We start from the raw sequence: 17,395 nt of genomic DNA on the forward strand, positions 1-17,395 counted from the left end.
AACTAAGAATTTCGCATAACTCCGCGCAGGCTGCAGAGATTATAGCGTTGGCCCAAGCTTGTGAACTTTCCCAAGGGCGAAGAGTAAATATATATACCGATAGTCAGTACGCATTTGGGGTGGCTCACAACTTCGGAAAACTTTGGTCGGAAAGAGGGTTCCTGACCTCACATAGGACCAAGATTCAGCATGGCCCTTTGATAGTGCAATTACTTTCGGCGCTCTCACTCCCTAAACGGTTAGCGATCATGAAATGTGCAGCACATCGCAAAGTCATAGATGATGTGGGCAGAGGGAACACTTTTGCGGATTTGATAGCCAGACAAACGGCCACAGACCTTAGCACGGACATGTATACCTCGAGGGAAATGAGAGACGTTTGCATAATGGATGAAGGTATTGGGTCTGTGCGAGATATTCAAACTGATGCCACGATGGAAGAATCTAGAAAGTGGGCTGAAGGAATGGGGAAACTGGATGACGAAGGGTGTTGGGTGGATACATCCGAAGGGAAATGGTTGCTTCCTGATTCTTATGTATTGGCAATGGTTACAATAGCACACGGTCCTACGCATGTGTGTGCCCAGCAGATCACGAAAATGTTAAAACAGGTTTGGGTGAATGACAAAATTCTGGAAACTGCAAAGAGGCACGTCCAGAACTGCATGATCTGCCTACAGCACAATGTGGGTAAAGGGACAGTGACTCCAAGGGGAAGTTTCGGGCCCCCCTCTGTCCCTTTTGAGGTCATTCACTTTGATTTTATTGAGATGGAACGATGCAATAATCTAAAATATGTTCTTGTCATTATTTGTGCCTTCAGTAAATGGGTCGAGGCTTTCCCCGTCAAAGATGCTACCTCCATGACCACTGCAAAGATTATGGTAAAAGAATTCTTTCCTCGATTTGGGCTCCCGAGGATAATCTGGTCGGACAATGGTCCTCACTTTATCGCAGCAGTAATTTTGCAAATATGTGCAGCCCTAGGTATTGAGAAACGATTTCATTCAGCTAGGCATCCTCAAAGTGCTGGGTTGGTAGAAAGACACAACGGTATTTTAAAGAATAAACTTGCAAAAACATGTGCTGATACCAAACTGAAATGGCCAGATGCTTTGCCTATTGTGTTATTAGCTATGCGTACCACACCTCAGACTAGAACTGGGCTTTCTCCATTTGAAGTAGTAATGGGGAGGCCTGCTAACATTTGGGGTCTCCCGAAACCTAAAGCCCTGAGGGAGGTGGAGAAAGTATTGCTTGTAGACTACTGTAACCAGTTAACTAAAAATCTGTATTTCATTTACCACCAGGTGAATTCTGCTTTACCTGTACGGTTCATGGGCCCAGGACACGATATACAGCCTGGAAGTTGGGTGCTCGTGAAGACCTACGAGAGGTTTTCCTGTCTCGCGCCTCGCTGGCGGCGACCCCACCAGGTATTATTGGTCACCAGGACAGCAGTGCGGATGGCTGGAAAGAAGAATTGGATTCACGCGACGCACGTCAAGAAACTTCCTCACCAGACGCCACACGCTACAGAAGAAGCAGAACCCCACCCTGGTGCTACAGTCTCTGATTTTGGAGTAGCAAAAAGCGCTGTGAGTGCGTCGAGGAAGTTCTCTGAGCCTGAGGAGCTTAGGGAACAGTCCATTTCGTCTCCGCACTCTTGAAAAAATCACTTACGGAAAACACTGTTTTGAGCTCTGCGACTTCCGTCGACACCGACACGTCGCTTCCCTCAGGAAGTGACGATACTTTGCTTCCGGACCAGACATTTTTGGGTACCATCAGGTACAACCTTCGACCACGGAAATAGAACTACGGCACGAGTGTCGTGCATCTGCAAAAGGAAGTGATCGGAAAATTGTTTTGTTTTGTTGAACAAAAAGGGATTCTGCTGGCTAGGGTTGGGAAGGACTAAGAAATCACGCGACCGTAGTGTCGCCAGCAATGAACATTGGGGCCGTCGATCGAGAAACTACGATGCCTGCCACCTTCACCGCTGCTCCCCGCACTGGACTTTTAGATAAGGGGGTGACCAAATCGAACAATGAACAATGTGCCTGGGCCCCGAAAACGTACTGTTGTGTTTTGATAATGATTATTGTTATTTTTGCAACTGCTGCTGTGGGACTTTGGTATTTCGAAGAAGTCTATCCTTTGAAACCTTTATTACCGACCAAGATCGTACCAACTGTTTTGACTCCCTCTGTACACCTTCACACTCTGTCCCCTAGAGACTCCCAACATAGACAGAAGTATCATAATAACACTCTGATGATCGTATTGAATGCTACTCATGCCATTTTTAATAAGAGTAATTGTTGGATTTGTACTCACTTACCGCAACATGGGAACAAGGAACTGGGATGGTATATACATCCTCTACCTTTAACAACTTCTTGCTATGCCTCTCTTAGAGCACTATTCTTTGGCCGATGGAATGATAGCATCTCAGGGAACTTTGATGGAACTAATTTAAATGATTTCGAGAAACGTGAATTGACTCCCCTGGGATGCTTGCTTTTCGCAAATAGAAGTAAACCTAACGTTGCTTCTATTAGGCCGTCTGACAAACTATCTCTTCCTTTTCAAACTCTGATTTCCTTTAAAATGGCTCCCATAGGCAATAAGGACGCTGTACCTCCTTCTTATTCTGTAAATCATAGTCCCAACTCGGTTCCCTTCTGTGTACAGAGAAATGGCACTAGGCCAATGGGAGATTTTGAAACTTGTAAAAATATTGTAAATTTGACTGGGGAAAACAGGCCTCTGTATGTAGGAGGGCCTGTTTATTTTGTTTGTGGTAGTTTAGCATTTCCCTGGTTGCCCAAGGATTGGCAGGGAACCTGTTATTTAGGAATATTGTTACCCGGGGTATTTGTAGCTAGTACATTGGAGGTTTCTAAGGCTCGCCCACGGCGAGAAAACAATGGAGATACCCCTGGGCAAGTATTGGGGGACATAGCTAAATCGGTCGTGCCCTTTTGGGGACAAATAGCAAACTCAGAGGACATTAGGGGATTAGCAAGGGTATTGGAGAGAACGATCAACCGGACCACGGACATACTCTACAATATGACCTTAGAGCAAAAGGCGATAAGATTGGTAGCACTTCAAAATCGGATGGCGTTAGATGTCATCGTGGCGGAGTATGCAAATTAGTGGGGTCCGCTTGTTGTGTTTTCGTACCAGACTCCTCACCAACAATCTTTAAAGCAATTCAGAACTTGCATACTATCAGTTCTGAAGTCCATATCCCTGTAGGAGACTGGAACCTTAGTACTTGGTTTTGGGATTCTTTGCGATCTTGGGGTTGGAAGGTGCTTTCCGTTATTCTGGTTATTTTAGGGATTCTGTTATTCCTTTGTTGTTGTTTTCAATGCCTCCCAAGTATATGTGGAATGATAGGGGGGTGTTGTGCTCAAGCAGTGAGCGCAATAGGGCATAAAATATATACCCCAGATACAGCATCTAAAGAATTTATGTTACAAGAGGTTCTTATGAACGACCTTATGGCTATAGACATTACAGACAATGAGGCGGAACCTATGGATGATAATACATGGAGTCATTTTCGAAAGTATTAGGGATGATGTTTAGCACTTGGCATAGGCCAAAAGGAGGGTCTGTGGAAATCGAAATAATATTGTACCTCCTATCGCATTGTTTGAATGTATGTTGGCCTACGCCAAGTTGTCTAAAAACATCGTGTACATAGATTCCGCGGCAAGGTCTTGACCTTAATGTATTGTGCAAATCGCCATCTTGGATTTAGCCGCCATTTTAGGTTCTCTTGCAGTGTGGAAGTCACCCTGAACAACAAAATGGAGGCCAAATGACATTTCGAGTGGGATTCTGGCCGTTGTGACCTCCGCACACATGAATAAGTAATATGCCCGCAGGTCACTTGTTGGGGTCGCGAACTGAGACCTTGTCCTATCCCTGACCTATGTGTAAATGAACAACTGTATCAGCGGAACTGATCAAAATGCATACATTATGGGATTGACCTGGCAACCAACCCTAGGCCTGGTCCCAAGAATGGTTAACCTGCGAGGGGGTTGGCCAGAGCTGGATAAAAAGTATAAAAACCCGAGTATCCCAATGTACGGTCTCTCACACTAACTCGGCGAACTACCGTTGATGGTTCGTCCTGTTACTCTGAGGGCCGAATAGCTATCCGTATGTCAATTGACTTTTGGTAATTGTTGTATCTTTGAATAAAGCGCTTTGTATGTCCTTTGTAACCTGTTTTGGTGTGTTTCCTTTGGGCTTCCCGGCCTCATATCAATTTTTCTGTTTCCACAATGAGGGAAGCAAGAATTTGCCAAAACAAACTAAGGTTTATGGTGGGACCAGCAGAAGAACTCCTTAAAGTCCTGACTCGTGTTGTAGCCTCTAGGCCCTTTGCCTGGAACAAAGTAACAATTGACCTTTCCAACAAATAAAAAAATACTGACCCCTTTATCAGTACACTCCTTTACGTAAAACAGGATTACAAGCTGGTCACAGATGGGTGCAAGGCCACTGATGTAGTAATCGGTGTCAAATTGAAAAACTGCAACAACATAAAAACAGAAAACAGGAACATGTTATGATAGAGACAACATCTATGCCGAGTTTTATTATACAAAACATTGTGCCTGTGCTAGAAATACATGGTACACTTAAATTATAGATTTAGAACTATGGACTTATTGTATCTGAAACCCCTGCCTTATCACCAACGAGACTGTCACTTTCCCAGACCAAGTGAGCATTGTAAATAGCTTGGCTGCATCAAAAAGAAACTACTACAACGCCTTACATTTGGCATTTGCCAAATGTGTGATCTTAAGACTGCAGCACATTTATAATGCTGTAGATAGAGCGTTTATTGAACTTATCAAGATCACATCTCATACCACATTTGACAAATAGCACTGGTTGCAGGCAGACAAGCTAAGCATAATGTCATGTGCTTCTTCCACAAAGCGGGTTACACTAGCAGCTAAATCTTAATTCCAAATTATAATCTCACTAAAGCAATTTAGAAGTTCCAATTTAGGGCGTCCAATGCTCCCCCAAATTAAAGCTAATAACTTGTGGGAAACATGGGTGGGGTGCAGTGAGGTGTGGGAGTTGTTTTTCTTCCTTCAATGCCATAAAACTCTGGATAATTATAAAACGTGATCCCTGTGTCACACAGGTCCCAAGTCTGGATGTTGGCATATGTTAGGAAACGGCTGCAGTCATCAACATTAAACGTTAGAATTAATGATGGACTACAAACTGGATATTTAAATCTACACAAATCCTACAGCAGAAATATAATGAATATGTCACTACCCAGGGCCTACACACTTCCATCATGTAATGTGTGGGAGACAATCTCTGTTAAGCCAAAACGAAGAAAATCTAACTTCTGTGCCATAATCTGTCTTGACTGAGTGGCAAGATGCAACATCACTTGTGTGTGGGTCCAAACCCTTGCCCTATATAACGAGCAATCACCACACAAAGTAGGCGAGTTGTTGGTCTAACTGGAGTGGAAGATAGCCAGGAGTACAACATTGGCCAGTGCGAGGCTCACCCTGTCTAACTTTCTTGGCGGAAAAGAAGCAAGTAGTTTGTGGGAAGAACATTTTTTAAAATTAAGTGATTATCTCTTGTCCTACAGGCAGTTTTACTAATGAGTAGATGCATCCTGAGTGACTGACTTAATGGCTTAAAAACATCCTTTCATATAGCAACTGCTAGCACAGTTTTTGCTTTTTTGTATGACTGCAAACAAGTATTGCTATTACCAAAATTATTTGCACCTACAGCTCGCCTCATTTGTTCAGAGTGACAGCTTTTCCATGACAAGGCGGCTCAAGGTTATCAGGAAAATTATTTTTTCACATGTTATTATTGAACACAATGAGAACACAATTCAAAATATACAATGGTTGCACATTAAACAACAGAGTGCAGAACCAAAACCTTGTACCCAGTAAGAAAAATCCAGAACAAGTCCATGAAAATGTACAGGATCAAAAAAAGGAGCTAAAAAGGGAAAAGGTAATGAAGAGTGAGGAAAAGCCCCATGACAAGAAGTGGAGCTAGAGGTGTCGGACAGTAGAGGTGTTATGGTTAGTGAGGGTGCAGAAGTAAGGCTCAGATCCAATGGTGGTATGCTTTTGGGCAGAAACCTATCATATGAAAAGGGGTTGGGAAAAAATGCCTCTCTGTCCCTAAAACTAAGAGGGGTTTCCCTGCCTCTCAGAAATTGTCAGAATATCTAAAACTATAAAGTTCATCACTGTCGCGTTTCAAAAAGCCTACCTCTGTTCCCAACACTAATAACTTAACCCAACTGTGTAAGGATGATCTCTTCCCAAAGTAAAGTATTCTTTGTAGATCCAACCAATAGCAAAGTTCCCACTGTCTCGGGTAATCAAAAGTGATAAAAATAAGAAATGTTCAAAACTGTATGACTCCAAGGTTAGGGTTGTGATCCTTTCCCCTAGATTCCTTCTTGTAGTGTTTCTCTCCTGGGGAATCTCAGCCATGCATTTTCTTATACAATGTCAGTAGACATAAGTGGTTGAAAAAGACAGAAGGAAAAAAGAAAATAACAGTTTGTACATTAGAATCGGTGACATGGGCAAGCATGCATGTCGTGGTAATCTGCCCCTAGTATTTCTACTGTTTATCCCACCAACTTGGCACACTCATTTTACCAAGCGTAGGATTCATTTCACTACACATTCTTTACTCATTTTGGGTGTGGGTCCCAGACCTGCAGTATTCAGGAAGGCTTGGTGTCATGATGCCTACCTCCAAGGAGCCAGGTCCGACCCAGCAACCCCAGAGGCAGGCATCATTTCCCCCAGGGGAGTGCCAGCGGGCCCAAGCTGGGGCCCTTTGGACTCAGTCCTGGCGCCTTAGGCGCCAGGCTCATGTTGGACCTCTGTCCTGGCGCCTTAGGCGCCAGGCTCATAAAGCTAGACATGTGTTCAAGTGTTTTAATGTGCACTTACCTGATGCAGACCATGCTGCCACATCCAGGCCCTCTTGAGGCCTGAATAGGAACTACTTTACCTGTGGGACTACTTTCCACCCGGGTGTGGTCGGGGAAGGATACATACCTGATCGGAGGAAGGATACACACTTGGAACTTCTTCCAAAGCTATTTAAACCACACCCGATCAGCAACTCACGCTTCGCGTTGTTCTGCTCCTCGCAGCTGGACGCTCACCGTGTCAGCTCCTGCATCTGGACTTCAGCCACGCCTGTAAGCATCCTGGGTCACCTGCAAAGGGAGACAAGAGACCTACCAGCTAATCTGCACCACGGAGACATCACCGACGATCCTGAAAGGGAAGCCATCATTTTTAAAAGCATTTTGTTACGATCGCTGCAGCGCTGCATTTCACTCACCTTTCCTGGGTTCCTCCATCTTCAGCAGCGATCATCCGGATACACAGCCACTTCCCAGAGCCTAGAGAAAAAGACAAGAATAAGAGGTGAGAGAAGGAAGGGAATAGGAAAAGCTCAGTTTCCTTCTAAGACTTACCTGTTGGGTCATTCCCATTTCATTTCGGGTCTTGCTGCTTCCAAGCAGGACCCCGGCCCCTATGGGGAAAAAAGACAAAGACATTAGATGAGCGAATGCAAAAACATTACCTGAGCGCTCATCTAGGACTTACCAGATCTTTACTGGAACTGCAAGTTTCACTTCGGGTCGGCGCCATATCTCCGGCATTCCGAACCCCGGCCCCTATGGGGAAAAGACATCAACATCAGCGCTTTGTTGCAAGAAGTCTCCAAAGGAATCTTCATTCATCACCTGAAAAAAGACAATGAACATTATTATTTAAAGCTTGAACTTTTGAACTTGCAACAGAACTTTTACAGCGCCTTACCAGTATAATCAAGCTTACCTGAACTCCCATCCAACCTCAATCCAGTGAAGTAACTGGGTTCAACGCGCCCCTGCGTCAGAAGCAGGATGGAGAGCTCGTCCTTTCAGACCCTAAGGTGAGACTTCACAGGGAATCGTGGAAGGGTATCGTGGAGGGTTGGAAGAGAGTGGGAGGCTTGAGCATAACTCAGTCAGTAGGTAATACTCCCTTTTCACGCATAGGGGAATATTCCTGCGAGCCGGAGAAGCCAGAGTAGAGGGCCCTTCCTGTCCATCTTCAGAGTCCTGCGCTTCACCATTGAAGAAGCATCAGCACGCGAAGCCAGACCTGCGCCTCCGTGGGAATCAGGTGAGCGTTACACTTGGTTTAATCCCCTGCCAAGCAACTGTCCTCTCAGACTGTCTCTCTTTTAGGTGCCCATCCCAGACTCGCAATATTTATAACTGCTTGGTTCACTCTCCTGCCAAGCAGTTATCTTTTCATGAACTTTTCATTTGGGTCCGGGTGCCAGATGTGCAATATTGAAACCGGGTTGGTACCCTCTCCTGCCAAGCCTTCGTCCTCTCATAGACGGTCCCTCTATGGGTGTGAGTCCAGACTAATATTCTGATTGGATTTGTTTCTGTGTCTTATATGGGTGCGGGTTCCCGACTTGCAATATTCTGAACGGCTTTGTTTCTGTTTCTCATGTGGGTGTGGTTCCCATACTCGCCCTTTGTTGCCAGTGTCCTAGACCCTCTTGTTCCAAGGACCAATAAACCTGTGCTGATGCTATTTGCATACACAGTTCCTGATCAGTATCTGATCTCCGGGAAACATTGGTAATAAGAGTTCACTTGATCCGGTTGTTGTATGGTCTTCATCTGTGTTCAGAGACCGACACCCCGTCCACTTGACCTGGTCTGAAATGACAGATACTTGTAGTCATACATGTTAAGTAGGCACGTAACTCATCTCCTAACAATTCTGCTGTCGTATGGACATCACTTCTAGTCCTCCATGGAGGAGTGAGAGGTGTTTTCGTTCGCCTCCCTGTTACTAGTTCATGGGCCGTGAGGTGATGGTCAGAACCTGGTTGATACCTCGATGCATATAATGCAAGAGGCAGGCAATGCAGCCATCCTTTTTTCAATGTTAACCTAAGCTTGGCTATTCTCTCTTTGAACAGACCGTTGAGTCTCTCACATATCCTATTAGCTTGCGGGTGATCAGCTGAGGAAAACCTGTGCTTTATACTAAGCAATAAGCTAATTTGTTCGAATACTTAATTAACAAAATATGGGCCATTATCTGATCTCAATACCTCATTCCCCATCTAGGAAATACTTCTCGGACTAAGAACTTCGCAGCGCAAGTAGCCTCTGGGTGTGTGCATGGACCAGCCTCGATCCACCTAGAAAAGGGGCACACCACCACTATCATATAGCTATATCCATTACAGACCTGCAGCATATCAACATAGTCAATATGTAAATGCTAATAAGGACCATTTGGTCGTGGAATAACTCCTCTGACTGTTCGCAGCGTGTGCCCAGCAGTAAACTTTTGACATACGATGCAATTTACTACATAAAATGCAAGGTGCTCTAACAAATTCGGTCCAAACCAATCCTCTGCAATAGTTGCTGCAAGGCCTTCCCTAGTGACATGCGCAGAGTAGTGTAGCTTTTTCAACGCTACCCTTAATAGGGCTAAAGGCATCATTGGCTGGCCAGGGCATTCCTGTCGCCATAATGCCTCGGAAGGGGATAAAGAACACCCCCTCCGTGTCCACAGATCTTTCTCATCCATGGACTAACATTGTGTCTTCGAGAAATTATTAAAGCTTTCATTTACAATCATCATTGCCACCATTTTTGCATTCACACAAGGTGTATCAAAGCTCTAATGTCTGCTGAATATGCAACTCTTTTTGCTTCTTCTTCTGCGTCTTGGTTTCCGCGTGAAATAAAGTCTGTTCTCTTAGTGTGCGCTGCACACTTAACTATTGCAATGGCTACTGGGAGTTGTAGTGCTTTAATAAGTCTGTCCAATAGAGCAGCGTGTTGCACTGGAGTGCCGTCCTATTCCAACGTGCCAATCCTGCGTGTTGACGTCTCATAGGCGGAGTCCCTGTACACGGTCACTTCCTGATCTGCATTGTTCTCAAGCGCGACAATCAGCACCACTAATTCTGCAGCCTGTCCTGAAAAGTGGGATGGTAGTCGTGTACTTGTCATTACTTTGAATTCCCCGTTAGCCGCGTGCTTGATCACATCGGCGCCTGAATATCTTTGCCTATCAGTTTGATACATTTTCGTAGAACCATCAATAAACAGAATCTCCCCAGCGGCTAAAGCATTTTCTTTCACTCTTGGGATCTCATCATAGAACTCCTCATAGTTCGAGCAGGCATGTGCCTGTTCGTCCTCTGCCAGTTGTTCAGCTACAAACCTGGCAGGGTTCACTGTCTTACATCTGACTATTTTAAAAGCTGGATTCGATATAACCACCTCACAAGCAGAAGCTCTTTGAGGCGTCACTGTACCTTTAGGTTTTTCCAAAAAAGCAAATAATGCATGCTCAACAATCATCATCATGGAACACCCCATTAAAATGCTGGCAGACTTCTCAATGGCGAACGCGGCAGCTGCCAAAAGATTGTTTGCAAGGGAAGTGACCCCTCATTACCGGGTCCAAAATCACACAGTAATATGCCAAATGCTTCTACCCCAACGTAGATCTCTGCATGAATACTGCCGTCATGACTGTTCCATTCGTGTGCGAGAATAAAAAGAATTCCTCAGAATAATTAGGAATCCCCAAGACTGGAGCTGTACAAATTCCTTTTTTAACTCCTCAAACCCTTCCTCCATTTCCTCAGTCCATACAATCTTTTCCTGACTCGCTTGAGCCTTTTTCAGGGCCTGCAACAATTGCCTTGTGTATGAACTATTATCGAATACCCATGCTATCACATAATTGCAAAGTCCCAGAAATTGCCGCATGTGCTTTATTGTGTCCGTTTTTGTGGTTTTCAAAATTGCCTCAGCCCTTTCAGGTGTAACTTTCTTTCCTTCATGCGAAATTAACTGGCCTATGTATAACACCTGCTCTTGACAATACTGCAATTTCTCTTTGTCCACCTTACATCCTCTCTTGGCTAAAACAATCATTAGCTGAACGGAGTCTCGTCTGCACTCTTCCTCTGACATGCTGCAGACCAGAATATTGTATACGTATTGCAACACGACACTTGGAAAATCAATATTTCTTAAATCCATCTGCAGGACTCTATTTAAAATCGATGGAGAGTAAATACCCTTGAGGTAACCTTGTTATTTTAACTTAGTCTGTCTGAGCGTAAATGACATGAGATCCTGAGAATCTTTATGCAACGGGATTGAAAAAAAAGCATTTTTCAAGTCAATCACAGTGAAATATTGTGCCTCAATAGAACCATCGCTGGATTAGAAATTAGAGGAAACTCGGCCTCTACAATCTGGTTAATCGGGCGCATATCCTGAATTAAACGTCACAACCTCCCTCCCCCTTCGATTTCTTGACAGGATGCTCTGCGGTATTGCATGGTGACGTCACTAAAATGCCTTGGTCCATCATGGCGGATATCGTCTTAAAAATACCCGTCTGCCTCTCGAGACATGGGATACTGTTGTGCTCTAGGTAAAATTGCTCCTGGCTTCAGTTTAATCTCAAATTCTCCAAACCCCTTTAACAGGTCTATGTCATAAGGGCCTGTGGTCCATAATGAGACTGGCACTTTCGCCATATCTTCATCAAACAATGCAGGACGCTGTCTTACTATCATCATTCTCTGTGGGACCTCGCGTTTTCTGCCCTAACCCAATATGTAATGCTCATCTCGAACACTACATCATCAGATGGCTCGTCTTTAAATATATCCTCATCAGTGACGTCAGTTAATCTATACCCCTTTCCAATGGCAATTGCTGTGCTCCATGATCTGCCTTTATCATCAAATCCTCTGAGCATAGCCAAGACCCCTCTTACTACAGCTGCTTGTAGCTCTAAGGGAAAATTCTGTCCCCCCTCTTCGTCCATGGGAATCTCTGGGCTAAAGAGAAATTCATCAGGTACTCTCAGTCTCAAAATGCATACCCCATAATGAAATACTTCAGGTTCTAACGGTACTCCTTGTATGGCTATTTGTCCTGCAAATGCCATAATGAATTTGCTCACATTTAAATAATGTATTCCTGGCGTCCAACACGCTATGCCTTCATCAGTAAACAAAATCGTTATATTCGACTTCGTCATCAAATCTTGACCCAATATATTAACTGGTGTCTGTTTTGAATACAACAATGGAACAGACATATCGCATTCGCCTATAGAGACTGGCAATTTCTCGGTAAAAGGAACTCTACTTGTAGCTCCTGCGAAAGCTTGAACATTCAGGGCATTATCGGATAGTAAAAATGTTCCCTCCCGTATACATGAGCGAGTTGCACCCGTGTCTACCAAAAAAGAAAAAGATGTGCCTCCTATCGGGACGTCAACCATCGGTTCCTCTTGAGGTTTTGGCATTACTGATAGTACTGAACACATCAAGTCACCCAGTGAGCTGTCCTATCGTGGGTACATACTTATCCCTGTACCCGTGAAAGGATTCCCACCCTTGATAGTGACACCCCCTATCCTAAGAGTCAATAACTGTCCTGTGTTTGCACTCTGTTGTATTTGCATGGGTGCATGCTGTGACTGCCCTTGTGGCAAATTCAATGGTGCTTGCTGTGGTTGCAAAGCCTGTTGCATTCTCGGCGCTTGTGCTTGATACACTGTTTGATCTTTTGTGAGCTATATGCAGGCGGGTAATCAGCCCCCCCCCCTTTTGAGAACTGCCCATTCTGTACATATCCTTGGCTCCCACATATTCGTGCTATATGCCCTGTCATTCCACATGTCCAACATACAGGAATAAGTCTTCTGATTTGCCCTCCCTGCATGCATTAGTTATCATTCTGCATAGGCTGAAACACACCTTGGTCACCCTGGAAATTCCCTTCATTATTCTGAAAGCCTCCTCTTCCATGGAAGTTTTGCCTTTCTCGTGGTATGAATCCGTTCCCCCTTTGATCAAACTGCCGCTGGTTATTCACCTGTGGCATACCTGTTGCTTGCTGCGATCCTGGCCCTTCTCCACTAGTTAACATTGCCCCTTCTATAGCATACTTCAATAGCTTTTTCTGTACCAATTTAGCCTCCTCAAACTTCCTACCATCTTCTTTCTTTTGATTTTTCTCCTGCAACAATCAGCAATGACGCGCTATGGTGAACCGTATTTCTGGCCAAGGTTTTGCCTCCATACCCACCAGCTTCTTGAGCTGTCTCTGCAGATTGTCTGGCAGCCCTCGACATAATATATGATAAAATACAGGTATAGTTTTCCCCACGGCTCGCGCGTTTCCAAGTTCCACTGCTCTTGGAAATTCTGAATGTAAATTCGCTTTCCTGCATCTTCCGTGCCATTATAGCTCCCATATCCGACGTATTCGGATACTGTACTCAGATCGCTTTCCAGACTGCCGCTCTACAGTTAATAAATGGCGCTTCATCATGAGCTGTGTTCTGGGCAGAGACACCTCTGTATCCTGCTCTCAACCAAATGTCATCGGCTCTCTCCCCAAGTATAGCTGCTAGAAGACCTTCAATGTCCCTTATAGCCAGCGTATTTCCTCCTGCTGTTTTCTCTAATTCACAGTTCTATTTTCTGGCACTCGGGAGTTTAGACCTTAAATTATCCTTATCCATTTGGGGCCACGGTATATACTGTGGTCTGACCCCCCCTTTTTTCCAACAGCAACTGTGAGATCCTAAGATCACATTCATCCCCCATCGTCTGTCTGTCCATAGCAGGGACAATGGTTCTGCACAGTTTTCTTCTGGTAATGACCTTAATCTGCTCCCATAAATTGGGATTGCCCTTTAGGTCGATCTGGTCGCGACAGCGGCTCCGGCGTCCTCGGCTTAGGTAGGTCCAGATCTGACCATCTCACTTCTTTATCTGCCTGAGAACATCCCTCAGGACCACATGCACTAGCGCCCTCCTTCCCACGGAAGGTTTCTCTATCTTCGTCTGACATATCCTGTTCCCAACTCATGCGACTTCCCTCTTTCTTATCTCTATTTAGAGTCAACTTGTCCAAAGACAAGGCTCTATGCTAGAGACTGAACAAACCTCCCTCTTTGCCTTGTGACTGTGCTCTTTCAAATCAATCATTTTTCACCTCATTATTTTATTCACTTTTGGTACTCATCTCATGATAAACCTTATCAATTTTCTCCCCAATGCTTCTTGTGTCAAAACTGTCCTCTAAATCTCATCTAGACGGCCCAGGCATTGAGTCAAGTGTCGGTAAGAATTATTCTATTTCCTCCCATGCTACTACAGTACTAGGTTACATTAACTCTTTCTCTGTGCAATCGATGTTGCATGCCCTTTGCCTTTTCTTGAGTTCTAGTTCCTCATCAAACTCTCTTCATTTCCTTGCTTCCTCTTTCCTCTCCCTTTTTCACCTCTCTTCTCTCATATGCTCTATGCACTTAATTTCGTCCTCTTTGCATTCTTTTATCTCTTAATTTCTGTTCTTCCTTTTCCTTCTTTTCAAGCCTAGTTCTTCAATTGCTTTTTGCCTATTGTCATATTTTCTTTGCTCCTCGGCTCTCTCCTGCTTCCTCAACTGTTCATCTTGATACAGCTGTTCCCGTCTCTGCCTGCTTTTTTTATTGGCTTTGCCTTCTTTCAAATCATTTCTCTTTTTTTTTTAATCCTGTTTGTCCTGATGTTCCCTTTGCCTTACTTCCTCTTTGCTCTTCCCATCAAATTTGAGCAGTATCTGACTGCCCATCTATTCGTTCTGTATAAGTGCTACCTCATCAGCTTTATCTTTCTCTCCTTTCCATCTCTTTATTTCTCTCTATATATCTAGAGACATACCTGGTCGGTCACTTCTCTCCTTGTCCCGTGGGACTTTAGGAATCACATCTCTGAGTCTTTTCGGGACTCTCGTCGCTGTTACATGCAGGTGACTTATACATTGGGTTGTTATACCCTGTCGCTGCCTTAGGCTTTCTTAAAGGATATAATCCTTCATCGTTCGTACTATCGCCATTTACTTCAGGCGCGGCAGGGAGAACAGAAGGCTCTTCACCCCTATTTACACTGGTTAAGCATCCAGTCCTCAGGAGGCGTTCTTCCCGTTCCTCCTGGTCAATCTTCCAAAGCTCTAAGCTAGCTAACCTTTTTTCAAACTTCTTTCTTGTGTATGATGCATGCAAATATGTCGTCATATGTTGCAAAACTGCTTTAGACAGTGATCCACTTATGGGCATGGCATGAACATTTTATCTGCCGTGCCCTTAACCCATTTTGCACTGTACTGCTTAAGCTGGAGTGCGTGTTTTAGCAGCTGTTTGCACAGGTGCATGAGCAGAGGAACAGCCTTCATTACGACTTGGTCACAGTTGACGGTCACACTTTATTTTACAAAAACAAATGTTTTTCAGAAAAATAATACAATATGAGCATGCACCAATCGTCACAGCTCCAAGCCTGTGTGTCACATTTGCTTCAATCTTAATTACTGAACATCATCAGTTGACTATATAAATAAATAGACATTTCAAATCTCAATGTTTCCACCAGTCTATTTCTTTCTTGTTTTTTCAATATTTAATTTCTTTGCCACATACACCATATACAGACAGACTGGCCGGCCCACATATATTTCCTTCAACGCTCCTCGTGACCATTCCTGCCCCTAATAATGACTCTGATGGAGTATAAGCTGTCCCCTTGAACAATCCTTGATCGTTTGTAGCCTAGATACGTCCACTTGGACAAGCTCCTTCTAAATGTCCTTGACGTTGGATTCCGGGCTTATTATATAGATCGCTCCTCGTCTATATACCTTAAACTGTGACGCTCATCATCTCACACTATGACGTTCCTCGTCTTAACCCAAAAATAAAATACCCCAATCAATCAACCCTCCGTTACTCTATCCCTGTTATCGCTCTTCCCCACTCAGTGCTCATTCAGTTTGCCATTTCACTTCACCATTCGCGTTTTCAACTTCCGACCCTCGGGATCGTTTCCTCCTCAACCAGCCGCTTCAATCTTCGGTTCGTTGAGCTTCCTGTAGAAGTCGGGAAGAGATTCCGCTTGAAAATGAGGGACCCATCCCACCTGTACTTGTAAGTTTTATTTTAAACTAATGGCCGCTATCTACAAGGAGCTTCACGTTCCCCCTGCTAAATGGCAGAGGACGTTCGATATTTCCGGGACCCCAAACCTTACTAGGTCGATGGATTTTTAACCATCCCTCTGCTACCACGTGAACTGGAGTGTCCGACCCAGCCCTTTAAGATGAGGTAGCAAAACTGAGATGGATGAAGATGCAGAATATACTCAAACATCAATAATCAAACTGACTCAGGAAGTTGGCAAAGTTGAACTGTTTTAATATCAATTATCTAAAACAGGGCGTTACAACGAACATCAACAAACTCGCTCAATCTTCACACTCAATAACATGTCATTAAAAAAATGAACTTCTACAATGAACTCGTCATCACGGACATCAATCTACATGGCAAACTACAAAAACCTACTTGGGGAGGTGAAAGGCTTACAGGGAACATCTAGGTATACGTTCCATAATTTTTAGGCAGGTGATTGGGTCTCTAACATCAAGAGGGGCAACTAAGTCCTCAATTAGTGCAGGTCACTACGAACATCATCAAATACACAACGTCCCATTGGTTATACAAACTATAGGGCTCTATATTACGTGGCCCTCTACAATTGGTTGGCACCCTTGTACCCCTCTAATATTCCACCTACGCAAGCAACACGCCGGCTAACATCCAGGTGCTGGTCATAACCATAGCTTCCCACCAATTATCCTGTTCATCTATCATCACCCTTGCAGTCTGGCAGTAAATTAAGCTTTGAACTTAGCCTTGAAAATGTTCTCTGATCTCGAGAATATCAGGGAGTATAGGCATACTTTGTCTTCTTGGTTTCGATACAGCTCTTCTCAGTGTCTATTTTTATCCAACCACGTGACTGCACCATGTTTTTGAGTCTTTCTGCATTTAAAATACTATTAAATGATGAACCTCTGACGTCTTCAATTTTCTCACTCCTCACCTAAAACAGGAGTTCTGTTCTTTCACACGCCTAGCAAACATTGCTTTGAACATTCAGGTCCAGGGTGGCCTTGACTCCTTGGAGTTGAGCCAGCCAAGCCCTTCCCTGGTTCACCTCAATGGTTAGGTTTTCAGTTTTCCAACTGTGACACACTGAAAAACATCCTTTCTCCTGGATCTAGCTCTGCTAAGTGTGTTGTGGAATCATCCATAGTTCATAGGTTTCCTATGCATATACGTTGGCGCATCGCCGCAATCTATTTACTACATAGCTAGCCTTTAAGAATACTTGGTCTACTTGCGTTACTGCATCTGTACACTTGTAACAC

General features: G+C 44.2%; 1 protein-coding gene across 2 annotated transcripts in view; it reads right to left on the minus strand.

Annotated features, from left to right (window-relative positions):
• VPS41 (VPS41 subunit of HOPS complex) overlaps nucleotides 1-17,395 on the minus strand; it is a 1,668,740-nt gene that overhangs the window by 773,555 nt on the left and 877,790 nt on the right. For both annotated transcript variants that reach the window (XM_069613279.1, XM_069613280.1), the window contains one exon: nucleotides 4,464-4,561. In XM_069613279.1, coding sequence (XP_069469380.1) covers nucleotides 4,464-4,561 — 98 coding nt within the window. The remainder of the gene's footprint in view (nucleotides 1-4,463; nucleotides 4,562-17,395) is intronic.

Source organism: Ambystoma mexicanum, chromosome 5p (genome assembly GCF_040938575.1).
Source record: "Ambystoma mexicanum isolate Mex_15411 chromosome 5p, UKY_AmexF1_1, whole genome shotgun sequence".
Taxonomy (NCBI): Eukaryota; Metazoa; Chordata; class Amphibia; order Caudata; family Ambystomatidae; genus Ambystoma; species Ambystoma mexicanum.